The 21,890-nt window shown below is 42.0% G+C and overlaps 3 protein-coding genes across 8 annotated transcripts in view; 2 read left to right on the top strand and 1 right to left on the bottom strand.

Moving 5' to 3' along the window:
- arhgef18a (rho/rac guanine nucleotide exchange factor (GEF) 18a) overlaps positions 1-10,395 on the top strand; it is an 18,960-nt gene extending 8,565 nt beyond the window's left edge. Inside the window, exons 7-20 of one of the 3 annotated variants that reach the window (XM_031865007.1) lie at positions 135-252; positions 423-674; positions 1,262-1,338; positions 1,605-1,783; positions 2,006-2,061; positions 2,353-2,532; positions 2,779-2,910; positions 3,219-3,307; positions 3,392-3,439; positions 3,541-3,588; positions 3,808-4,281; positions 4,468-4,783; positions 5,140-5,244; positions 5,955-10,395. In XM_031865007.1, the coding sequence (XP_031720867.1) occupies positions 135-252; positions 423-674; positions 1,262-1,338; positions 1,605-1,783; positions 2,006-2,061; positions 2,353-2,532; positions 2,779-2,910; positions 3,219-3,307; positions 3,392-3,439; positions 3,541-3,588; positions 3,808-4,281; positions 4,468-4,783; positions 5,140-5,244; positions 5,955-6,103 (2,223 nt within the window). In that variant the 3' untranslated portion in view covers positions 6,104-10,395. Of the gene's footprint in view, positions 1-134; positions 253-422; positions 675-1,261; positions 1,339-1,604; positions 1,784-2,005; positions 2,062-2,352; positions 2,533-2,778; positions 2,941-3,218; positions 3,308-3,391; positions 3,440-3,540; positions 3,589-3,807; positions 4,282-4,467; positions 4,784-5,139; positions 5,245-5,954 lie in introns of all 3 variants that reach the window. The other 2 variants (XM_031865006.1, XM_031865008.1) reach the window with 2 other exon arrangements.
- On the bottom strand, positions 7,694-18,038 carry sppl2 (signal peptide peptidase-like 2). 3 transcript variants are annotated; one of them, XM_031865022.1, is made up of 16 exons: positions 17,926-18,037; positions 16,248-16,364; positions 15,700-15,882; positions 15,502-15,591; positions 15,166-15,305; positions 14,107-14,249; positions 12,886-12,982; positions 12,680-12,796; positions 12,181-12,262; positions 11,985-12,059; positions 11,823-11,885; positions 11,604-11,703; positions 11,245-11,322; positions 10,666-10,826; positions 10,315-10,355; positions 9,731-9,813 (listed from the first exon to the last, which is right to left on the bottom strand). In XM_031865022.1, exons 1-16 carry the CDS (start codon positions 17,971-17,973, stop codon positions 9,804-9,806), a joined length of 1,545 nt encoding a protein of 514 aa, XP_031720882.1. In that variant the 5' UTR covers positions 17,974-18,037; the 3' UTR covers positions 9,731-9,803. The 3 variants fall into 3 exon arrangements, with proteins under 3 accessions (XP_031720880.1, XP_031720881.1, XP_031720882.1); XM_031865020.1 differs by lacking the exon at positions 10,315-10,355 and having other exon boundaries at positions 7,694-9,813; positions 17,926-18,036; XM_031865021.1 differs by having other exon boundaries at positions 9,724-10,355; positions 17,926-18,038.
- dapk3 (death-associated protein kinase 3) overlaps positions 16,123-21,890 on the top strand; it is an 11,261-nt gene continuing 5,493 nt past the window's right edge. The window contains exons 1-2 of one of the 2 annotated variants that reach the window (XM_031865035.1): positions 16,123-17,146; positions 18,671-18,816. The gene's annotated coding sequence lies outside the window, so the exon portion shown is untranslated. Of the gene's footprint in view, positions 17,147-18,670; positions 18,817-21,523; positions 21,635-21,890 lie in introns of those variants that run through there. The other variant, XM_031865034.1, reaches the window with a different exon arrangement.

Raw genomic sequence — 21,890 nt, 5'->3', positions numbered from 1 at the left:
AGTGAATTAGTTGCATGCCTGGAGCATTAGAAGCATCTACGAGACTTTTCACGAGCAACAGTGATGGCGTTCTGCAAAGAATGATGCAACTAACAAAACCTAACCTAAACAAAGCCTTTCTTTTTTTCTAACAGAAAATACGTCTGCTTCCCCTCGTGCGACGGTTGGGAATCCCCGAGTGTTTTCTGTTGGTGACTCAACGCATCACAAAATATCCCGTCCTGGTGGAGCGACTCATACAGAACACTGAAGGTATCATCTAATCCCTTGCCTAGATCTCAACAAGTCCCTATAGTTGTTATAGTCAATGTTTTGCTAGCTGGACTGGTCCCATGTATATAATATCAACTATATATATATATATATATATATATATATATATAAAAAGACTGGTCGATTGATCTGTTTCACGCTCCTTCCAGCTGACACAGACGAGTACAGGTCTCTGGTGCAGGGTTTGGCGCTGATCAAATACACCATCTCGCAGGTGAACGCTCAGGTCAGTGAATACGAGAAAGCCGCTCGTCAGAGAGAGATCGCCCTTCGTCTGGAGCCCAAATCTCAGGGCCGGCTGAAGGACGGCCGGCTGCTCCGCAGGGAGGATGTGATCCAGGGGAACAGGGCACTGATACACGAAGGCCCCTTCACCTGGAAGTCCTCCGGGAGACAAAAAGGTTTGTGACACCGTCGTTTGTCCGTGGCTTCTTTTCATACGCTAACGTGGCAGAACAAGACAGAGTTAAGAACTCTTCATATTAACCTCGACAAGGAACACAAGCGCATCATACAAATACACCTGTATAGAACCGTCTGCAGTCTTTCTCGTTCTCTACTCATTCAGGTTCCTCCTTAAAAGTCTCACCCTTTTTTGTTCATGACACAAAAGCTCCTCTTTCACGTTGCCTTATTGAGGTCAACAACAGTACGTGTGCTCACTGGTCTGATTTTGATGAAATTTTGAGGGATGATGCATCAAGGGATTGACGCCTCAGTGGATTACTGCAGTATTATAGGGATGTGTGTTTTAATACGAGGTTTCACTTTGCAGCAAATTGCCTTTTGTGAAAGCCAGAACGATTAAAGAACCAGTATAGCAGCATATTTGTATGTCGTTACGTGGTCTCAAAAGATTAAAAGTCACACAACATGCAAAGTAGACATGTCTTCATGTCTTGAGTCAGTCCTTTCACGTGGCAGCTTGAGTCATAACCTCGAGCACTCGTGTTGTTTTGATGCTGAGCCACGTTTTGTGTCTCTGCAGAGATCCATGCTGTGCTGCTGTCAGACATGCTGCTCCTCTTACAAGAGAAAGATCAGAAGCTGGTGTTTGCTGCTGTGGTGAGTTCGAGTCATTCTTGTTGAGACAGATGGAGCAAATGATAGAAAACTCAACTGAAGGTCTTTTGCTGAATCACTACCTACTGTATCATGTATACATTCTCTTTTTCTACATATTATGAGCAATATTAAGTCTAAGACACAGACTTCTCTTCTTTAAATCACTTCATCAAGATACACGATATGATGTCATAATCTATGACCGATTTGTGATAATTATTTGAACACGAATAATAACACCTGCTGTACTACGGTGGCTCACGCAGGATAGCAAACCACCGGTGATCTCCCTTCAGAGGCTAATCGTCAGAGAGGTGGCTCACGAGGACAAAGCCATGTACCTGATCTCTGAATGCACCAGCACGCCGGAGATGTACGAGATCCACGCGCGCTCCCGAGAGGAATGCATCACGTGGACGGCGCTGATACGACAAGCTGTGAACAGGTGAGTTTTATTTTTTTAATTGCATTTTAGTTGCATTCGCCATCTGATGATGGCTCAAAGACCGTATGTGACTGAAATAATTCCATCCTTACATATACCACAATATGAGATAAAAAAAAAAAAAAAAATCAAAAGCACAATAAAGAGAACATTCTTATATGGAGAAATGATATTTAAAAAAAAACAAAAACATATAACTGGTGAAATGTCTGTGTGATTCAGCTTTCCAGAAGAGGAGCTGTACCTTGAACTGACTGCTACACTGCAACGATTTCAAGGTACTCTTTCTTACACAATTTAAAATACGATTATGGGAAGAGATTTCTCGGCTATGACACGCATTCAGTCAATTATCTTTCCCACCAAAGAAAAGTCCCGGTGGTGCACAACGCTTCTATCCTCACACGCTTTAGCAAACGGCTCACTAGTGTGCCTGAGTTTTACCAAAAACCGAGGGAAAGCACTAACCGATCAATTTATTTTACTCATTTCTACTGCATTGATTGGACAAACATGTTGCTTATTTAATGCTGCTACTCTTTATTTTTTATTTATTTATTTTTTTTTAGATAATCTTAAAACGAGGGATGAGCTGATAATCCAGTGTCTGACAGAGAAGCAGCAGATCTTTGCTGCTCTCTACGAGACGATAACGGAGCAGGAAACCCCCCACAAAGGACTGCTGCTCCGAGGAGACGCCACTGACCTCCAGCAGGGGACGACACTGCTCAGAGGAGCCATCAATGAGGGTCAGAGCTCCGTTTTTAACTTAAGTTGCCCTCAGTTTTGTGAAGCCTTGTTCATCATGGTTGTAATAATGAGTGTTCAGTATTTATTCTGGGCTCGGCTAGCTATGAAAACGCCATAACAGAGGTGCAAAGGTGAAATATACTCTTGTTATGTTTTCCTATACCGCCAAGTCGTGACTCAGCACTGATGTCTTTGGAGGAGGAGACCTTAAAGGAGTTGTTTTTGTTTTTCTCCTTTGTCTGCAGTGGAAAACCTGCAGAACCTGCTCTTCACAAGGATAAAAGACCCAAACCTTCTATTGGAGGAGAGTGAGACGCAGGAGGAGCTGCTCTGGAAGGCCGAGACCTCTGGAGCGGCTGATGGTAACCCTGCTGAAAGTAACCCTGCTGAAAGTAACCCTGCTGAAAGTAAGCTGACATAAAACTAACACAGTCATGACATTACATTTCTAGTTGGCGTGTTAAAAAAGAAGACAGCTTTGTGAGTTTTAGTAAAACCCGGCTCATATATTTAACGATGTGTGTGTTTTATTTAACTTATGTGATCTATAACAAGACATTCTGACATGAGTACTTCTTTGGAACTCACAACAAGCCCAATTTTACGGCAGAATCTGGCTCACTCTGCTCATATTGTAGATGTGAAAGTTATTGACTTTAAATGTTTACGATTTTAATTTTGTCAGATGGAGATGCAGCTGGCAGCGAGGGCAGTCATGCCACTAGTGACCATCTGCTCCAGGAGAGTTACAGCTCTGAGAGCCTGCAACAGTGTGTGAGTGAGACGGACGTAAACATTACTTCCACCCGGTGATAAAAACACCAGGTATTTACATTGCTTGTGCTATTTTGCTTCAAGGCTGATGACGACACACAGATGCCAAACTGTCATTTTCCTGAGGCAGAGGTAACCCTTCCACTACTGTTTTTAAATCTCTTTTCATTAATACAGAAATGTTTACATGTCACTGCAAGTCTTTTGGTGTGCATTGTTGTTTTTCTCTGTAGGTGTGTGACCGGGTGATACTGCTCGCACAGAGGCTGTACAGCTTAGAAGTAAGACACTGTGAATGCTCTTCATACAGTATATATTATATTCAGCAGGCATCAGGTTTCTAGTTGTTGTTTTTGGACAAATAGTGTTGATTTCATACTAATTGTGCTTTATGAAAAGAATGCCTCATGGTTTCTACCTCAATAATATATGAAATCTAATGTAGGAGAACACAAAATATGTTTCACATTCATGTTTATATCACATTCTTCAACGCGCAGGCAATAATCGCCCAGCAGGACAGCCAGATCGAGCTGCAGCACGCTTTTCAGACAAAGAGCAAGCAGCCCGCTCGTCACTACAATAGCGTGCTGCTGGAGCAGGAGAAGCGGCGCAACTCGGAGAAGCAGAAGGAGGAGCTCTCCAACTTGCGCAAGCTGCAGGTCCAGCATCGGGAGGAGCAGCAGCGCTGGGAGAAGGAGAAGGAGCAGCAGAGGGTGCAGATTGAGACCCTTGAGGCTCAGCTGCAAAAGAGGGAGGAGGACTGCCGAGGGTGGGAGGAGAAGCTCAACGGAGAGAGGGCTGAGCTGGAGGGGCTGAAGGAAAGCTATCAGCAGGACCTGGAGAGGCTGAGGGAGTCCACGAGATCAGTAGACCGGGACAAGGAGCGACTAAATCAGGAGAGGGAGCGTCTGGAGCAGCTGCAGGAGAAAGTGAAGAAGTTCTACCCAGGGAACTATGATGATCCTGCACACGTGAGGAACAGGATCAGCATCTGATTGACATTTATCAACACATTGGTGTATTCATTTGTCCATTACAAAGTATAATCTAGCCAAGAAACATTAAGTCAGCAAAGTTTATATAACACTGATGGTTTAAATCTTATGAAATAACATAATCAGAAATAAATATATCCTTAACATCTCCTCTCTCTCTAGTTCTGGAGTCTCTCCAGTCAGCAGTCGTTCAGAGGAAGCATAGTGAACGGAGATGGGACCTTAACTCCAAAGACCCACTTGTTGTTTCCCACAAACTCCACTTCCTTGGAAATTCCTCCAAAGGTTCCACCGCGCAGGGAGAGCATCATGCACGCCAAGCCCGAGCTGCCAGTCCACCTGATCAGCACCACCAAACAGGTGCACAAACCTGTGTCCGTGCAGCAGCAGATCCCCACCAAGCTGGCTGCTCTGTCCAAGGGAAAGGAGAAAGTCTTGAAGAAGAAGAAGGGGTCCCACCAGAGAACGCACAGTGCAGGTCAGGACACGGGCCCGCTAACTTTATCTCCTTGTGTTTCAGTACAAGGCTTCATTTGAGTTTTAAATTGTTGTGTATATAAAACTGGTGTTTTAGAGCATGCAAGAGACTTCAGAAAGAAATCAGGTGATGTTTATTGTGGACAGACAGAGAAGGCTGGACAGTGACCAAAACTGCTTAATTTAGATATTTATTGGTTTGAAACATTTATCTGCAGCTGAAGTTTTAGGGCCAGTTGTTAGCGCCACAGCAAGCAAATGAGAAGCTCAATCAGCCTTCAGAATGAAATGCCTTTAAAGGTTTAGTTAATGTGACGACCTGCAACCCTGACCCCAGCCCTGCCTCTCTACATCCAGCCTCTATAGACGTAAACCAGATGCTGCCCATCCGAGTGACCGGGAAAGAAGGAGGCAGTCTGAGAGCCAAAAGTAACAGCAGGCCTCTGAGAATCTACCAATCAGGTGCAGACACTCGAATGTCTTCTCCCTCACACATAAAGACATCACCCATGTGATACCCACCATTGATTTGAATTGATGGTCTATTCAAAAGAATCGAACACTCACTGACCCCTGTGGTGTTGACTCGGAAGAGGCGACTAATTATTGAATAATTATGGTATTGTAGCTGAGAGGTAAAAACAGGTGTGAAATGTAAAACCTAAAAAAAAAACGGCAGCTGCACAAAGATTAAAATTGCAGCAGCTACTACTCCTGCATGTGGTGTAGAGCGGCATGTGTAGAACCGGTTAGTGACTGAGCAGCTCCCTCTTGTGGAGAGTCAGCAACCTGCCAAACATGAGGGAGAAAGAGATAGTGAGTTCAGGTTCGTTTTGTTTTCCACAGCGGGAAGATGGTGCAAGTGCATCTGTACTCTTTGACTTGATTTCCACTTGTAGTCAATATTGGCAAAATAGAAAGAAGTTCAGTGTCTTTGTAAATATCTATCTGATTGTAGAGTGAACAGAGTGTTGAGCGAAACACATCTGTTGTTATCTAAGATATATGGGTATCTACGAATACACTCTTGCACTTAAACACTTTAAAGTAATCCTCTGGCATTTTGGTATATATATGCTTGAGTTCCATAATTCCCACTTGGATGAGAAGATCATCTATGCGGTACAGGGTTGGTCGGGGAGATTTGTTTTTAAATGTATTGTCCCTTTCAGGTGCCTTCACCCCACCAGGATTCATCCACAGTGTGAAAACATCTCAGTCCTTCAGCACCAACAAGAGGAGCGATGACGCTCCACCACCGCCGCCTCCTTTTCCTGATGATATTCTCGATGCGGACAAACAGAGGGTAACATTCCTTTAATCATAAACTACAGACTGGAGTTCGGATGAGGACTTTTACTCTTGGAGAGACAGATGGGGCTGTTGAAAGACATTGGACATGACTTCATGACGTCCATGTGTGTCCAGTGTGAAGAGGACAGTTAGTATCATGATATTTTATTACTATAAACCAGCTGTTTGTGTTCAGATTAGCTGGACAGGGGAAAAAAAGTGAAGAAATACTAATGGACATAATTTATAAACATATGTAAAATTGTCTTGGAGGTTCAAAAATATGTAAAAAGCTTGACCGAAATACTTTAGAGAAGATAATATTTTAAGAGAAGATGGTACAAGACCTTTTGTTGCCAAAGTTTTTTTTTTTTTTTTTAAATCATTTTTATTTTAAATGGAAGTAGGTTCAGCATTAGCACTTGCGTCTTAACTCAAATGCATTCATTTTAATTGAATGAACGATAAAGACGAAGTCTGTTTAAATAGAAGGTGCCAAGCACCAACGTTTTATTTCAGAATGAATCGGGTGATCATGGAATGTGTGCAGTGGTCCTGCTCCGCGGTACAACTTGTATTCAAATCATGGATCGATGGGGTGTGTGGAGGAAACTACGCGTTATTGTTTGTTAATACTGGTAGTCAGCTGTTGTGTGCGCTTCCTCACTAGAGACGGTGACAGAAGGTTTGTTTCAGTTTACAACCAGATAACCGCCAGAAGCATTTATGAGCACGAAAGAGAACTATTTGTGAGTGACATTACCTGTTTAAAAAAAAATGTTCTGGCATGATTCAACATTATGTTGATGATTGACCGCTGTCTCTTTTTGGTTCCGTTTAAAGTTTAATCCCAGTCCCAACTAATGGGTCAGGAATAAAAAGATGGTTGACTTGACAGCTTTGAGTTTTTTTGTGGATTGACTCCAAGAAAACCTAAAACTGTTTTAAAGATACTGACCTGCAGGTGACTCAAAACTTTGAGTGACGTCGAGGTGCATTCAGGTACCTTTTACTTGCTCCGGTCGTTTCCTTTATCCAGCAAAGTATCTCAATTTAACGCACCCTCACGTTCATCACTTTGGCTGATCAGATCCAGAACTTTTAAAGGATAAATTCACTTAATTTCTCTTGTTGAATGAATGTGTTAATCCCTTGGAAATGTTCTTAGCATGTGTGATTTGTCTCGTATACCGCTCAGGTGAAACCTGAGGATGTAAAATGAAAGCAGGAAATAGTAATAGTGTGTGATTTTAAACCAGGACTACATGGAGGCCTATATTTAAAAAGAAGCATGGTAGTGGGTCAGATAGTGATCCAGTATATGAAGAACTCTTCCACTCTGAGGGACTGAGCTGAGGCAACAAGGACGCTCTTTGTCAGACTGCTGTTCATTCCTGCAGTCCTAACAGCAGTGGACCTTTTTCACAGCTGGATGGTCTCGATGAAAAGACACATTCAGACTCAGAAACCACTGCAATGATTTGTGTTTGGCGTCAAGATATCTGAAAACTAACACGGACGCCATCCTGACCGAAGCTGTTGGGAACCAATCAAAACCTGTAAACTAGAGACTTAATCTGATGTAATGTTGTGTGACAAAAACCCAGCACACTAAATATCAAATACAATGTTCCTTTATTATATGTATTCCTCAACAGAGGCTTCAAAAACCACTTGGTGACAACAAACTATACCGGTGAATGAATAATCTCATGTCCTGGAAAACACTGCTGTTGAATCAGTCCAGACAACTAAGCTGCTCTCATGTCACCTCGGAACAAATTCTTTATTTATTTCAACATTTGACCTCGACTTCCACACGGGGATGTTGAACTTGATTAATAGGCATCATAAATGAGTGAGAATCAGAACTACATCTGGCTCACAGAGCAAAGTGCTTGCTGGCCTCTGGTGACGAAGATGAAACCCTCGGGTCAGAAGTGGACTTTCATAAGAAAAGCAGAGTGAATATATGATCTAAGGATACCGTGGTTTCCATTTCTTTAAAGTTAAACCCGTTGTGTGTACATAAACATATACAGACATGAACCAACAACTTTTGTATACGTGAATTAAAAAATATTGTGCAAATGCTTCGTACAAACTAATCTAGGGACATCGGTAACACGACCCGTCACTCGCTCCTCAGCGCGTACATTAAACTACAACACCGCATCATTTAGAGTTCAGTACTTTTAAAGCAGCTGTTACACTTGACTTCTTCTACTTTACCTCCCGACACGGACACAGTAAGGCTGAAACCAACTCTTAAGACAACATGATTAATACCGGGGAGAACAAAAACAGCAATCCCAACATTTTAACTGTCACACCAGATTATACACCGGTTTTATATAAAAAGGACAAAATCATAGCATGCAAATGAAAATATACCAAAAGTAAGATGAGAAAAATTCAACAAATGTTTAAAAAAAGAAAATCGAATAGCTTTGGCTCAGTCATTTTAAAGAAACTCCTCTGCTATCCCCGCTGTACTTTATACTGTGACACTGTAGTTTATGGTGTAATGGAGGTAAAAACAGGTATAATGGCTTATGTAGTGTGTGTTTGTGTTTGAGAACAGGTTTTTCAAGCATACTGAGACTTTTAAGGCCCTGTCACACCAGAAAATGGCACAGTGAAGTATTTGAGAGGCCTGGTGACTACTAGTAGGTGAACCACTGTAGCTGGTGAGCTAACGGCTAACACATTAGCCTGCCCAAAACATGCTGCCGCTATTGTCACAAATGATCTCAAAGCTCATTTGTTTTATCTTTATTGGACCATTAACTTGTTAAGATAGTACACCATTTCATTTGATGAAGACTTATTGAAGAGGGAAATACGCATTTGATTTAAAATGTCGTTTTGTGCCATTGACTCCCATCTCATGACTGTAGGGTTACATCTAACTATTACCTCCATTATCGATTAGTATGTCGATTATCCAAGTTTGGATTAATTATTTTCTCGTTTTGCTCCAAAAAAAAAGAGACTGAAACACCGATTTGATTATTAAAATAAATGCTGGTTAATTTTCTGTTGATCGACTAATAGCTGCAGCTTGCTCTCTCAGAGGAGGTTAAGTAAGATGTTGCCTATTATTATAATGCGTCACCGAAGTTGAAAAACTAGTGTGGCGTTACCTCGCCCCTGTGAACAAATCCACTTACTGCATTGATTCATTGTTTTTCCTACATGTCGCTTCTTGTGACTGGGCCTTTAAAGCCGTTGAGAGCCTCAGCTTAGTGTCGTGGGAGCATTTAGTGTTTGAAAGCTTGTGTAGCTTCCAGATTTGGCTTTGAGAGTGCAGACTGGTAATAGAAGGTGTTTTATACTCGATGTGTTCGTCAGTTTCGATGCCCCGACCTCGTGTGTCCAATCCTGGCGCTCTGCTGAGTCAGCCATTCAGAGAGCACAGGTCTCATCTCTTCCCTTCACACCAAGTGCAAATAAACATCGGTACTTAAAAAATGCCCGTTGACTGAGACACGATGCAGAAAAAAAACAAAAAACTCAACAACAAATAATGCATGACGTGAAATGTAAAATGCTGTACTGGACGTCTTTTCAGTTAGATTTGTTTCCCACTTCATCTTTCTTGGCTGGGAGCGTGTCCTGAGGCGGGTAACGGGGCGAGTCCTCTTCTGTGCTTTCTGTCTCCGGTTTAGTCAAGTGATCGTCTGTCTGCGGCGCTGCACTTTGTGTACAGTTGATCGGTGCGAGCACTATGGCAGGCTGCAGGGGACAAAAACAGGGTCTATATAAGATGGCTGAATTGTGTGGAGTAGAAAATTAAATGTAATGATAGCAGAAGATAGAAAAGCCTTAGATAGGACAAACAAAACCAAAGAATATACAGTTATTCCTCTGTCTACGGGCTGTATGGACCCCTGTTACATGTTGTCAGAGGTATTCCTGTACGCAAAGATAAAAAGTCCCAGATATGCATAAAGAAAGGAGAAGCATAGCAAAGAAAAACCCACAGGGATGAGTTCCACTACACACCGCACAGAAAACACATGCTAACTCTGTAGGAAATAATGTGAGCTAATCTCAATCACTATGAGCACCACCAACATTAGCTTCAGTAGATGCTAACCACAAGTCTATAACAGGGGTGTGCAAAAAAAACAAAAACAAACATCTACTCATAAGGGAAAAAAAAACACAAAAAAGGGACCTTCAGTCACACCAAGATGTTTAATGGTAGAGTGTAAAGGAGCCCAAATAGAGTACCTGCAGTGCCATTCACAGACAGCTGAGCCCTCAGCAGCAGACTAGAGCACACAGTAAAATAAAGGAGCAGCAATGGGAGGGAGGGAGGAAGGGGGGGGGAGGGAGGGAGGAAGGGGGGGGGAGGGAGGGAGGAAGGGGGGGTGGACAGTAAAACAGAAAGAGGCAGTTGGAACGGATGGAATTATTTGAAGGGTTTACTCAACTTAAGATTCTACTTTACTCTGCATGTTATGTTAACACTAGAATTTTTTTTTTTTTTTTTTTTTTTTTTTTTTTGTGCGTTTTTCTTTTTGTTGATTTGTTTTGGTTTTGGTCTTCGGCAGTAGGCGGTCATATCAAACTGGTATTCACCACAAATCCACTTCCAGTCCAGAACTGGGGCAACTCCCTGCGCCACAGCGCTACAGTGAGGCTGGTGAGCAGAGTGCAAGGCACCAGGTAGAGCAGGGCCGGCTGACCCATCTGCATCAGGGCCAGGGCCACGAAGGTGATCAGCAGGCCGATGCCGTAAGCTGACAGGAGAGACACACACACACACACACACACGGTCAACATTTTTAAAGTTCAGTCTCTAGGGGTGGTGGGGGGGATTAACATTACCTTCTCCTGCTCAGTGATTTTAAATGTAAATTAATTGATAATTACAGCCGCATTACCGACTGTTTCCTCTTGTACTTTAAATCTTGCCCGGAGCCACATTTTTCTATCTTAAAGTGGATCTCTGAGGTTCTTTTCAGTAGGAAGAGACGCTTGTCTTACTTTTACGATTCTTCTTCTTTTTTCTTTTTTTAAATGAGCTTATTACAGACGAGCACAGTGAATACTTGGTTCCCCACATGTAACGTTGATCCCGTACAAATGGGGCTTATCGTAACACAACGCCAACATTTCGGCAATTTCTACCCTCACAAGACCCGTCCGTGTACATACCAATTGTACAGGCCACAAAGTAGATCCTGGAGGATTGTGTTAAGATGTCAAACCTGTGACAGTACGCCACCAGCAGACCTGACAAAAACAACAAGAAAGAGGCGTTCAGATAAATCAACAGGAGAAACTACTGTAGTCAGCAAAGTTTCAGCATACTGAGCTTAAGCACTCAGGTGTACTCAGTGTTTCCCTACACTTTACAATATCTGGATATGTCCGAATACACCAGATAAGCAAAAATAAAATCTTTCACAAAGGCATTATTGTGGTCATTGTTGGTTGAATGATTTTCTGGTTGTGACCATAAAAAGAAATCTCACATTACAGTTTATTATTATTGTTTATACACCGTTTATTACCTGGTACTAAGATATCGCCAAAGCCCAGGAGGGAGAAGGGCCGGTCACAAAGAGCCAGGGGAGAGAAGTTTAACCGAGGTACTTTGAGCACCATGGGAAGCTGGAGGAAACGAGCATTAGTGTTACTATCAACTACTTTTTTATTTTTACTCGCTCTGAGCTGGGAATAGCCAACCCCACTCACCCGTAGGGAGTTGTGGAATTTGAAAACAAGCCCACCTTTTCATGCGTGGAGGAGTCGGAGGGACCAGCCGCTACCTCCACCATTATACTTTCACCGCTCTGTGGGGGGTGGGGGGGGGAGCCATGAGGAACGTAAGTATGGCACACAGTAACGGAGACCATAGACATCTGAATACACTGAAAACAGCATAGACATACCTTTGTCAAGAAGGGTGTAATAAATACGAAGAAAACATCGTAGACAAACAGGACGGACAGTAACAAGGTGCAGGCCTGCAGAGACAGAGACAGAAAGTTCCATCAGGTGAGGTCACAGCGAACATAAGCCAAACATGTAATATTCAGAACACCTTCCACGTTGTTACAGTTCATATTTCTGAGAGTGCTGACTCACCTTAAATGTGGGGAGTCTGACTGTTTTGAGCATGTAGAGACAGAAGGCGATCCCCAGGGCGTCCTGTAACACCCACGCCCACCTGGAGGGTACAGAAGAAGACGGTGAGTCAGCCAACATCATCTGATGTACCGCCAACATATTATCACACACGTGCACAGAACAGTGCTGCCATTATGTCACCTAACACACAACAAGCAAGCAACACCCACAATGGAGTCCATGTGCTCTCACACCAAAAGTCTTGGTGCTGCGGTTGAAAATACAATCCTTTTAAAGAATAAATCAAATTATTTTGACTGCATATGCAGCCCCAATGATTTCTGCCAGGATGGTAAATCATTTTGTAAATGATGAAGGACTTACACAGTTTATTGCTCAGACAAATCCTCAAAAGCTACACAGGCAACACACTAAAATGTAAACAACTTGTCCTAAAAAAAATACATAGATATATTTTGTGTGACTGAATTTGACACTTTGTCCTTTTTGCACATACTGGTCTTCATTGCGAAACACCATCCAGGTTACGCTGACAGCGATGCAGAAGGCCGACAGCAACAACATGCGGATCTGTGGCCGTTTGTGTAAGTATGGCAAGTTGTTCTCTGGAACCCTGTGGTCATAAGAGGGTCCACGAATCAATACATATAACCAAGACATCTATCAACAGTTTATATACCATATTGATGTGAACAGTCTCACCTGCACTTGCAGAACGGGAGTCTCCTGACGAAAGGCCACAGGCAGCTGTGGAGGCCGACAGAGGAGGCCACACAGAAGATGGCTATGACCCAAATGGCTACACAGAGAGGAAACAGTGGAGGCAGGCAGATTATTATCACGACATCCACTTATATTCTACTGAGGAAATATTTTAGTGTGTTTAGTCCTTAAATATCGAATTAGCTGCTCCCAGTTTCACCACTCTGTGTGTCCAGTATTTAACGTGTTGTGGTGATCAAAGATACTGAGCGGTCCATCAGCAGCTGCCCGTGTTTTAAATCTATTAATCAGTGAAGCGTTAGCTGGGCCATTAAGTTCCTTTACAGCACGTTCGGTCTTCAGATCTGTAAAGTGCATCTACAGCCTGATAAGAGCTGGACACTGAGCAGCTCTGCTAGAGGAAGTATCTGCTGTAGCTTGAGTTTAAGCTGAATGAAGTACTCTTACTCTGTGATCCAACATTTGCTCAGATGGCCTTTTAACTACAGAAATCTTCTTATTCTACATCCTGCTTCTCGGCTGCTGAAAAACATTGATATAAATATATGGGCAGTGATAACATGCTATTTCTCAAAAACAAAAAACTCCATTTAAACGAGGCATTGCAGTTACAAATAGAACTCTGCAACTACCTTACTTTAAATATATATAGGCGCCCCTCCCTCCAATAACATTTTCCAGCTCTTCCTTGGGAGCCCCGAGGCGTTCCCAGAACAGTGTTTCCAAACAACCACTTCATTAAGTTACAAAATTAAAAGAAATACAAATGTCTTCTATTAAAAGACAAATAGCAGCCCAGCAAGTGGTTTGCTTCTTTAATCAGGTGCCAGAAGCTGCAGTGACATCTGAGTCGAGGTTAACGAGGAAGCCTGAGAGATGCAGTTCAATAAAACCTAGCAAGCTGACATGTGAATTTATTTGTCACACAAGGAAAACATGGTCGACCATATTTCTTCACAGCCTGTATCCCATGCAAATGGATTATTGAATCAGGCCACACCACAATCAGTGAGGAGAAAGACACAGACTGTCTTTGAGCACATCAATAAAAACTGGGCCGACGGGACTGAAACCACTATCGATGTTTAGGATCCGATGAAAGAGCTTCACAGTGTGAACGAGTATCTTTAATCAGCATATTGAGATTTATATGTCGTGCGTTTAGATCGTCGGTGGTTGAGTATTTGTCGGCCATCATACCCAGGCTGTCGTAGAAGAAGTAGAGTAGCACCAGCATGCTGCAGCACATGACCACGAACACACAGATCATGATGGGGGTGACGTCAACGGTCTCCTCGTCCTGCTTCTCCGCACCGTCGTCCCGCTTGTGCTTCATGTAGCGTCTGCAGGAGGAGGAACCACATTCAGACGGGCTGACCTGAGGAGGCTTGTTTGGGACGCTCATAACTGGAGAGATCAATGCAGTTAGCCAGCCTCTTGGGGTTTAACTTTCACTTGTTTTATTAAAAAGTATTCACTGAAGGTTGGGGATTTGCCAGAGCAGCCAGGATGATCTTCCTAACATCCACAGTCAATATTTAGCTGCCTGGCCCGGGACTCACTTCCTTCCCAACACTGTTTCCAAAATGGGTTGGTTTTTTTTGCCCCTGGTCCTGTGCGTCAGAAACCCCATCTTTCTGTGCCCTCAGTCACCTTGGCAACTCTGTCAGGAAGGACTGACTCAGATTGGCTCAAAACGATGAGTCACTCGAAACAGCCTCAAATCAACAACACGGCCCTTGCAGCGGTACAACGCAGACAACACGCTCCTCACAGACAAAAGACGGAGAAATCGTACGCTCGTAGTTCTTTCCCAAGAAAACAGTGACTAATCTTCCCTGGAGATGACTCCCCAGATAAATTAACTTTGATTTAAATTTAGTCGTCAGGACTAAAAGCCCTGTAAGCAGAGGCAGAAGGAAACTGTGTCCTGTAATGATGTTATGTAGTGGAAAATAAATCGGGTACATTACATTAGAACCAGCATCAACTTCCATTTATGTCCCTAAAAAGACTTGCACTACTTTTGGACTAATCTCCAGTTTGGATACAAAACATCTATTTAAACCCAGATACTGATTTTATCCTCTATTCTGAAAAAAATAAAAGCTTAAATTAGTTTATCATCCAGTGCATCAGTGCCTGTAATGACCTGCACATTATGTAGAGTTATTTCTGTGTATATTGTTCCCCTTAAACCAAACTAAGCGTTCACAATCACGAGGTGATTGGCCACATTGAATGTCAGGTTCCACTTACTTCTTGCTGTCTCTGCTGCCGGCCCAGTAACCTCCAATGGCGACTGTTCCTACTGCCATCAAAAAGATGATCACCATGTTGTAGTCCAACACCGGCTCATTGGGTGCGTACATGGCGACCAGTCTTCCTTTACCAAACGTCTGCAGGAGTTAGAAACAACAATGAAGATCCATTTTGTGTTTTTGCTTTATCCAGCACACCATAACCCTAATCTGCCTTCGCTGAATGTACAGACGGTTTAGTGTGGATTAACTTTGCTGATACAGTAGAACCCCACAGGTAGCCAGAGGTTTGTTGTTAATCAGCTGTTTGAATGGTCAGTGGATGGCCTCTCACCTTGCTTATGTCCAGCAAATCAGAGTAGCTGAGCAGTGCTACAGGAATATCAATCTCCTCATACTGAGTCTTGTTTCCTGCTGGTGGCGTCTATGATTTAACCAAAACGACAACAAAAAACACACATTTCTCTTTTCTGAATTGCCAAAATCAATTGAATCTTGATCTTGATGAAGACGTGGTTATAAGTAGGGTTACCAGTCGGTCCTTGCTGACGATGAGCAGGCCCTTTGCGCCGTTGATCTGGGCGAGTCTGACCTTCTCATAGAAGGTGCAGTTGCCTCTCATCACCATGGGGATGCGATTCGGGAAGCCCCCCTCCGGGACGTCGGAGGGCGAGCACAGGACCGATGTCGTCAGGTCGTAGATCTGAAGACGTGACTTCAAGACAAAAAGGTTTGCAATGTTAACCAGAGCTGGAGGACAACATGTTGTGGGTCAACACTTAATGTTCATTAGAAACAATGACAGCATTTAATTGATGTTTATTTATTAATAGCCTGGATATCATTTCTCTTTCCAAATAATGTTTTCCTTCATGCATGCATCTACTCCAGAGTGCATTACTGTAATTCGTGATATCAGTCATACAGATCAAGATTTGCAGTTGGTTCACAGGCACAAAGAGTAGAGATCAGATTTCAGCATCCTGAGATATTATTGATCAGCATACTGTGGTTGATCCCACTGTTCTGTGTGTCCGTGAAGCACGTTGTCAGTACTATCATTGCTCACTGGTGACTTACTGCCTTATTGAGGTCCTGAGGTAGACGGGCCCACTGTGAGTTGAAGAATATGCAGTAGTCCTTCCCTTTGCTCTTGCCCTCGTCACTGATGTGGGCCATGCCGTACTCTCCCACGACCTGTCAACACCACGACAATGTATCACTTCACATGTTCGAGAAATGTTTGCAACTTTGATTTTTTTATTTTTTTTTTATCATACACCTGAACATGAACTGTTGTTGGTGTCCTGCAACAGGGTCAAAGTTTACAAACACTCTGCAAACACATGTGCAATAGAGGAACCTTTAGTAAACAACGCAGCAAGTTAAAGCTTATGCTCCACCTAATGACACTTTTCAATTAACAGGGTGTTTTTGTCTGCATTTCTTTTAATTGTGAATATTAGCCATAATACCACCGTTTATTTAAGAGAAGAGGGGATGTTATATTATTATATAACATAACTATAATTGATATAACAGTGAAAGCAGCTGGCGCACATTTGATGCCACGAGGCTGATTGTTTGTTGCTGCAATTTGATTGGCTGTTTGTAGTAACCATGAAGGATGTGGATTACCTCCCATAGCCTGTGAACTACAGCTTCAGGTGTGCTGGTGGACACTCCGGTGTCCACCAGCTGCGGGATATTGTTAAAAATTTAACCATTGCTAAAAATAATCAGATTTATCGTGGAGTGGTTCTCCAGAGGAAAAAATGGCGCTATCGTGTCGGAGCAGACGGATTTTTGTTCGGAGGGGATGGCACCAGGTCAAGAAGAGACTTTCAGGGTCTCGCACATCTTTCTGAGAGGATAACAACACATGAAAACAGCAGAACAATGAGATTAAACTGGACAAACGAAGCTACCCGAGCTGACTGCGCATTCTAACGGGGAATTGAGCCCCTTGAGGAGAACAGGTACGTGCACCGTCAGGTTATCACCTGTGTGGGAAATGTGAAATAAAGCATTGTGTCAAACAGCGATGCAAGTTGTAAAAAATAGTAATTTTCTGGGTTTGCATCAGTGCAGAGACACGTGGTCTTTACCATCTATACCGACCTGTATAGTAGTATATGTACTGTAGTGTGAGGGAGGTCTCCAGATGTATCATACGGTTTAATCAACACTTTTGTACAAACATTTTAATGAGGGGATTGTTGCTGTGTTTCTAGTAAACCATGAACAGTTGGGATCCTAAAGACTTAAACTACTTCACTTCTATTTGTATTAAATCTATTGTGTTTAGTTTTACACACCAGAGAAGAATACCACCACTGTCTTTAGATATTATTTAACTCGGTGGGTCAATTGATTTAAAACAAAACATTTTTGGACGTGACATTACAATCAGCCGAGAAGTGTTCTCCCTCCAGTCATACATCTCAGACGCATTGTTACGATAACTAGACGTGATGTGAGGGAGAAGGATTTCACGATCCTATGAATCGCTACTGAAACCCACTCTGTCATAAACCTCGTGGTGGTTTCAATGCAATAATCCTGCTTCGTTAACGTTCCATCAAATGTGAGTGAGTGTCCAGGGCCCACGGTGATCTCTGCAAGCTAACGGTCATAGCATCCGAGCTAATCCCGAGACACGGCTGGGAAACAATCTGTTATTGTCCCCCACGTGGTGCAATGCGGAGTAAACGCACAGAGAAACGTTTGTTGAATAAATACAGTCGGTGCCTCTCACCTTCTGGATGAGAAGAGCGGCCCAAATCAGTATTCCTGGGACCCTCATGATGTCTAGCTTGTTGTTGTTTCCCCCAACGACCAACCTACCGCTGGGCTCGAGCCACTCACACGAGCCCCCACCAGCTGTTCTAACTAGTCACGCCCACTTTACTGTGCGGACGTTTTAATTGGCTGTTACCGTGAAGAGCGAGTGACACGTCCCTGATTGGTTAAAGTTAAAGTCACTCAAAAAGAACGTAACCTGATATTAATTTCAAGCCCGGGTTAAACTAGTTAAACTAACGTGTTTAAATGTAGATTTAAATACATTTGTCTTTCCACTGATTCAAACCGGCTTGACAGTTTTAGATAAAAGTAATACAGACGTGTTTAGGGTTTAAAGATGGAGGATGGTGTAAAAGGGGACTATTAGGTGATGTAGGTTTATCAATGAGTAATCTTTTTGTATTTTTATATATGCTATGTTTCTTTATTCTATTTTTTGTTATTCACTGAGGATTATGTTCTGTTTTTAAAGCAGAAAAGACTCAAAGTTGGGCGCATGATACATTGCAGCTCGAGAATTATGTTGCACATTACAGACGGAAAAGTCCTCATTAAATTAAAAACCTGTACTCTTCATCTTAATCTGCTGCTTTTTCAGACGGCAGTTTTTGTAGGCAGTCTATGAATTGTTCTTGTATGGTTCATGTTCTATACTTTTTAACTCCACTACATTTATTTGACACTTAGTTACTTTGCAGATTCAGACAATGTTCGAGTTTGGGGCGGTTCATGAGTGGACTTGGTAGTGGAACGATCGGTGGTCGTATCATCAAATCTACGGCCGTATGCGTTTGACACTCCGGTGAAGAGAGGAGCAGAGCTGTCAACGGATCACCCGCTGGTGGTGAGTTGGATCAGATGGCGGGGGGAGCCCGGTAAACCCAAATGCGTAGTCAGGGTGAAGAGAACTGCTGACCTCTACTGGGGACATTGTCGAGCAGTGGATAGAGCACTTGCTGGAGAGAGGGACGTCTGGAATACCAAATATATCGATGTATTATTATAAAGATATACTCTATCGATCCCTTCGTGAAATTCTCAATACACATCATTATAGTACAACTATAAACTCCACCTTTACAAGCTTTAACATTTTACTTGTTTATCTTTCTATAGTATAGTTTGTTGCTAATGCTTTTGTACTTTAAAGTAAAATTTAGAATACAGGAATTATTATTATTTTATACACTGTGATACAGCGACTTTTATAAAAAGTAAAATATCTGAGTACTTTTTGACAATACACTTGACTTATTTGAGAATTGAACTGACAAGGATACTGTTGAATGGTAATACATTTTTGTTTTAGTTTTCCTCTAGGGTTACCTAGTTATTCATCCAAGTTTAGGTTGGATACTGTTGTAGTTCTTGTTATTTCTGTAAAATGTGTTTTAAATATCACTGGGCTCTTTCAGTTTGTCCTACTTGGCCTATAGGTCATACTAACCATAACCACATTTCTAATTATGGTAACCAGTGTTCTCTTCTTTCTTGTGCGCTGATTCAGCTCCTCTTTAATCTTTGCTGTTGCATGCTCAATCTTGTTATTCGTTGACGTGCTGCAGCGGCTTGATTCACTGAGCATGATGTCATTCCATGGCTGTGTCTCAATTCAGGGTCTGCATCCTTCGGAGGACCCAGCCTTCGCGGTCTACGTGGGCCACGTCCTTTGAGGACCGTATAGGCCAGAACCGTGCGGTCTACGAAATGAGACGGCCTACGCCACAGAGGACTTCCTGTTTGCGTCAACAGCTGTTCCCGCCCCGCCCCCCTCTTGCTGCTCCCATCCCTAAAATCCCTGCTCAGCAGGATTATAAATATATATATATATATATATATACATATAAATACATTAAACTAAAACCTATTAAGTATATATACTGGAAAGGTTTTAGTTTAGTGTTTTAATCAGGTTTTTTTTATCATATATTCAATAATTCATTCATAGATCTTTTTCATAATATTGTTTTTCTATATTAATAATCAGTTAATTAAATCAGTTACTAATAACAAATTTTCAATCAGTTATAGTTCTGGTAATTAAATTAATTTATCAATAACTTTATTTCATTTCATTCACACATACATATATATATGTATATCTATCTATCTATATCTATATCTATAGATATAGATATATATCAATCCTAAGGCAGAGGAAATCAATCAAGACAGTTAATATTAACAGCAGCAAAACAAATGTCAGCGAACGTGTTTATTAACTCTCAGTAACACGTGCATATACTTTATATTTTTAAATAAGTTGATGAAAAGAGAAACATTTATCAATAATGTTCACATAGAAATGCAAACTTCGAAGATTGACACATTTTACACAGCAGAATATATACATATTCACATAGAAATCATTTACATGGATGTCTTATGTAAATTTAAATAAATAAAATAAAAAGGTGACAGTCACAACTGTCATCTCTGTGACAGCAACATGAACGCATGAGAATGATCTACTGGTTGTGTTATTAGTGAAGGCTTTGTACAGGATGAGAGCTCATGTAACTGTAACCTTAAGCACAGGATGGTCAAATGGACTAATGTCTTAATTCAAAGCTACGGCTGCTGAATGTTTGTCCATCATTCTCTCCTCAGCTCCTGGCTCTCTGTAACAAAACATGAACAGAATCAGCAAAATACTCAAATTCAGTGTATTCGTGTAGTTAATCTCGACGTTTGAAACGTTACCGGACTTAAAGTGATATTTCAGGTTCACAACCTGTCTACCTGAGCTCACGCTGGTCCGTTTATGTACATGATATAAAGTATAAATCATCACAAACTCGGTAAGATATTATTCAACCTCTGAGATTTGAAAGTGAAGTTATTAAAAGTAACTTTACTACGGTCGGATGCAGGCAGCCGAGCTGCCGGTAATAGCGCACCGGCACGCAATGCATCTTGGGATATGCTGGGCCGCGAAGTATACATCAAATGTGTCCTCCAAATCTCCGACGAGAAGGCTGCATTCGTCGGCTGCATTGAAGGACTCTTTAACAAAAATGCATAATGGGACAGCACTAGTCGCAGCGCTGTGACGCAACCGGTCTACGAATGCAGCCTCGAAGGATGCAGCCCCTGAATTGAGACACAGCTCATATGTCCTTCCGTCTGCCATGTATTGACCTGCTTCAAGTCAAGCATCGACACCGGAAATAAGCGATTCCTGCCTTCAGAATAAAATAATACATTTTTTTTGTTGCTCCACTTTGCAGTTGTCCTCCAATTCTCTCTAATGCAGTTGTATGATTGTTTGTTTTTTAACCAGAAGACAACTTTACTTTTTTTTTCCTGCATTCTGGTTGAAACACTGACGTCACTGCCTGTACGTGGCCAGAATAATGGGCTCACTATAATAAGTAATCAGAGACTGGTTGATATATATATATATATATTTTTTTTACAGTTTAAATGGCAAATAAACCACTAGTTAAAATATATATGTAGAAATACAGTAGTGTACCTAACACTCTCCCAACTAAATGCTATTGTATCGTGCTGTGCGTGCCTGTTTTATTTTGAAGCGAGACCGGAAGTTCCGTGTTTCACTGTGGCTAGCTTCACACGGTTCAGTCTGGGAAGTCGCACAAACTAACTACTTTTGAAGAGGAATGCAGCGATCGTAGCGACTCGTAGCCAACCACACTGTACGTATACTTTATAGTATTGTTTTTGGTTACGTTTTAATTTGCTGCCAGTATTTTAAGTGTTGTTGATTGAATCTTTTTTCTGACAGCCGGTGTTTTATACAGTACGCTAGCTAGCTAGTTAGAACCAGCTAAGCTAGCTGTCTTCCGTCGCTGGGATTCTCTTTATTTCTTTCTCAAATTGTTTGTATTCCTTTTGTTTAATAGATGTTTATCAGTGGCACGAGTTTCCTTTTGTGTTTGTCTATAAGCCACG

The sequence above is a fragment of the Anarrhichthys ocellatus genome, unplaced genomic scaffold, assembly GCF_004355925.1.
Source record: "Anarrhichthys ocellatus isolate YVR2014 unplaced genomic scaffold, GSC_Weel_1.0 scaffold32, whole genome shotgun sequence".
Lineage (NCBI taxonomy): Eukaryota > Metazoa > Chordata > Actinopteri > Perciformes > Anarhichadidae > Anarrhichthys > Anarrhichthys ocellatus.
Note: the sequence above shows the minus strand (reverse complement) of the source record. Positions and strands in the feature narration are given on the sequence as shown.

Excerpts from the sequence above, each read along its gene's own strand:
- sppl2 (XM_031865020.1), bottom strand. The coding sequence starts at position 17,973 with ATGAGGGTCCCAGGAATACTGATTTGGGCCGCTCTTCTCATCCAGAAG. Across the intron at positions 16,365-17,925 it reads CCGCTCTTCTCATCCAGAAG|GTCGTGGGAGAGTACGGCAT; the intron begins GTGAGAGGCACC and ends TGGTGTTGACAG. Across the intron at positions 12,983-14,106 it reads CTTCTTCTACGACAGCCTGG|CCATTTGGGTCATAGCCATC; the intron begins GTATGATGGCCG and ends CTCTCTGTGTAG.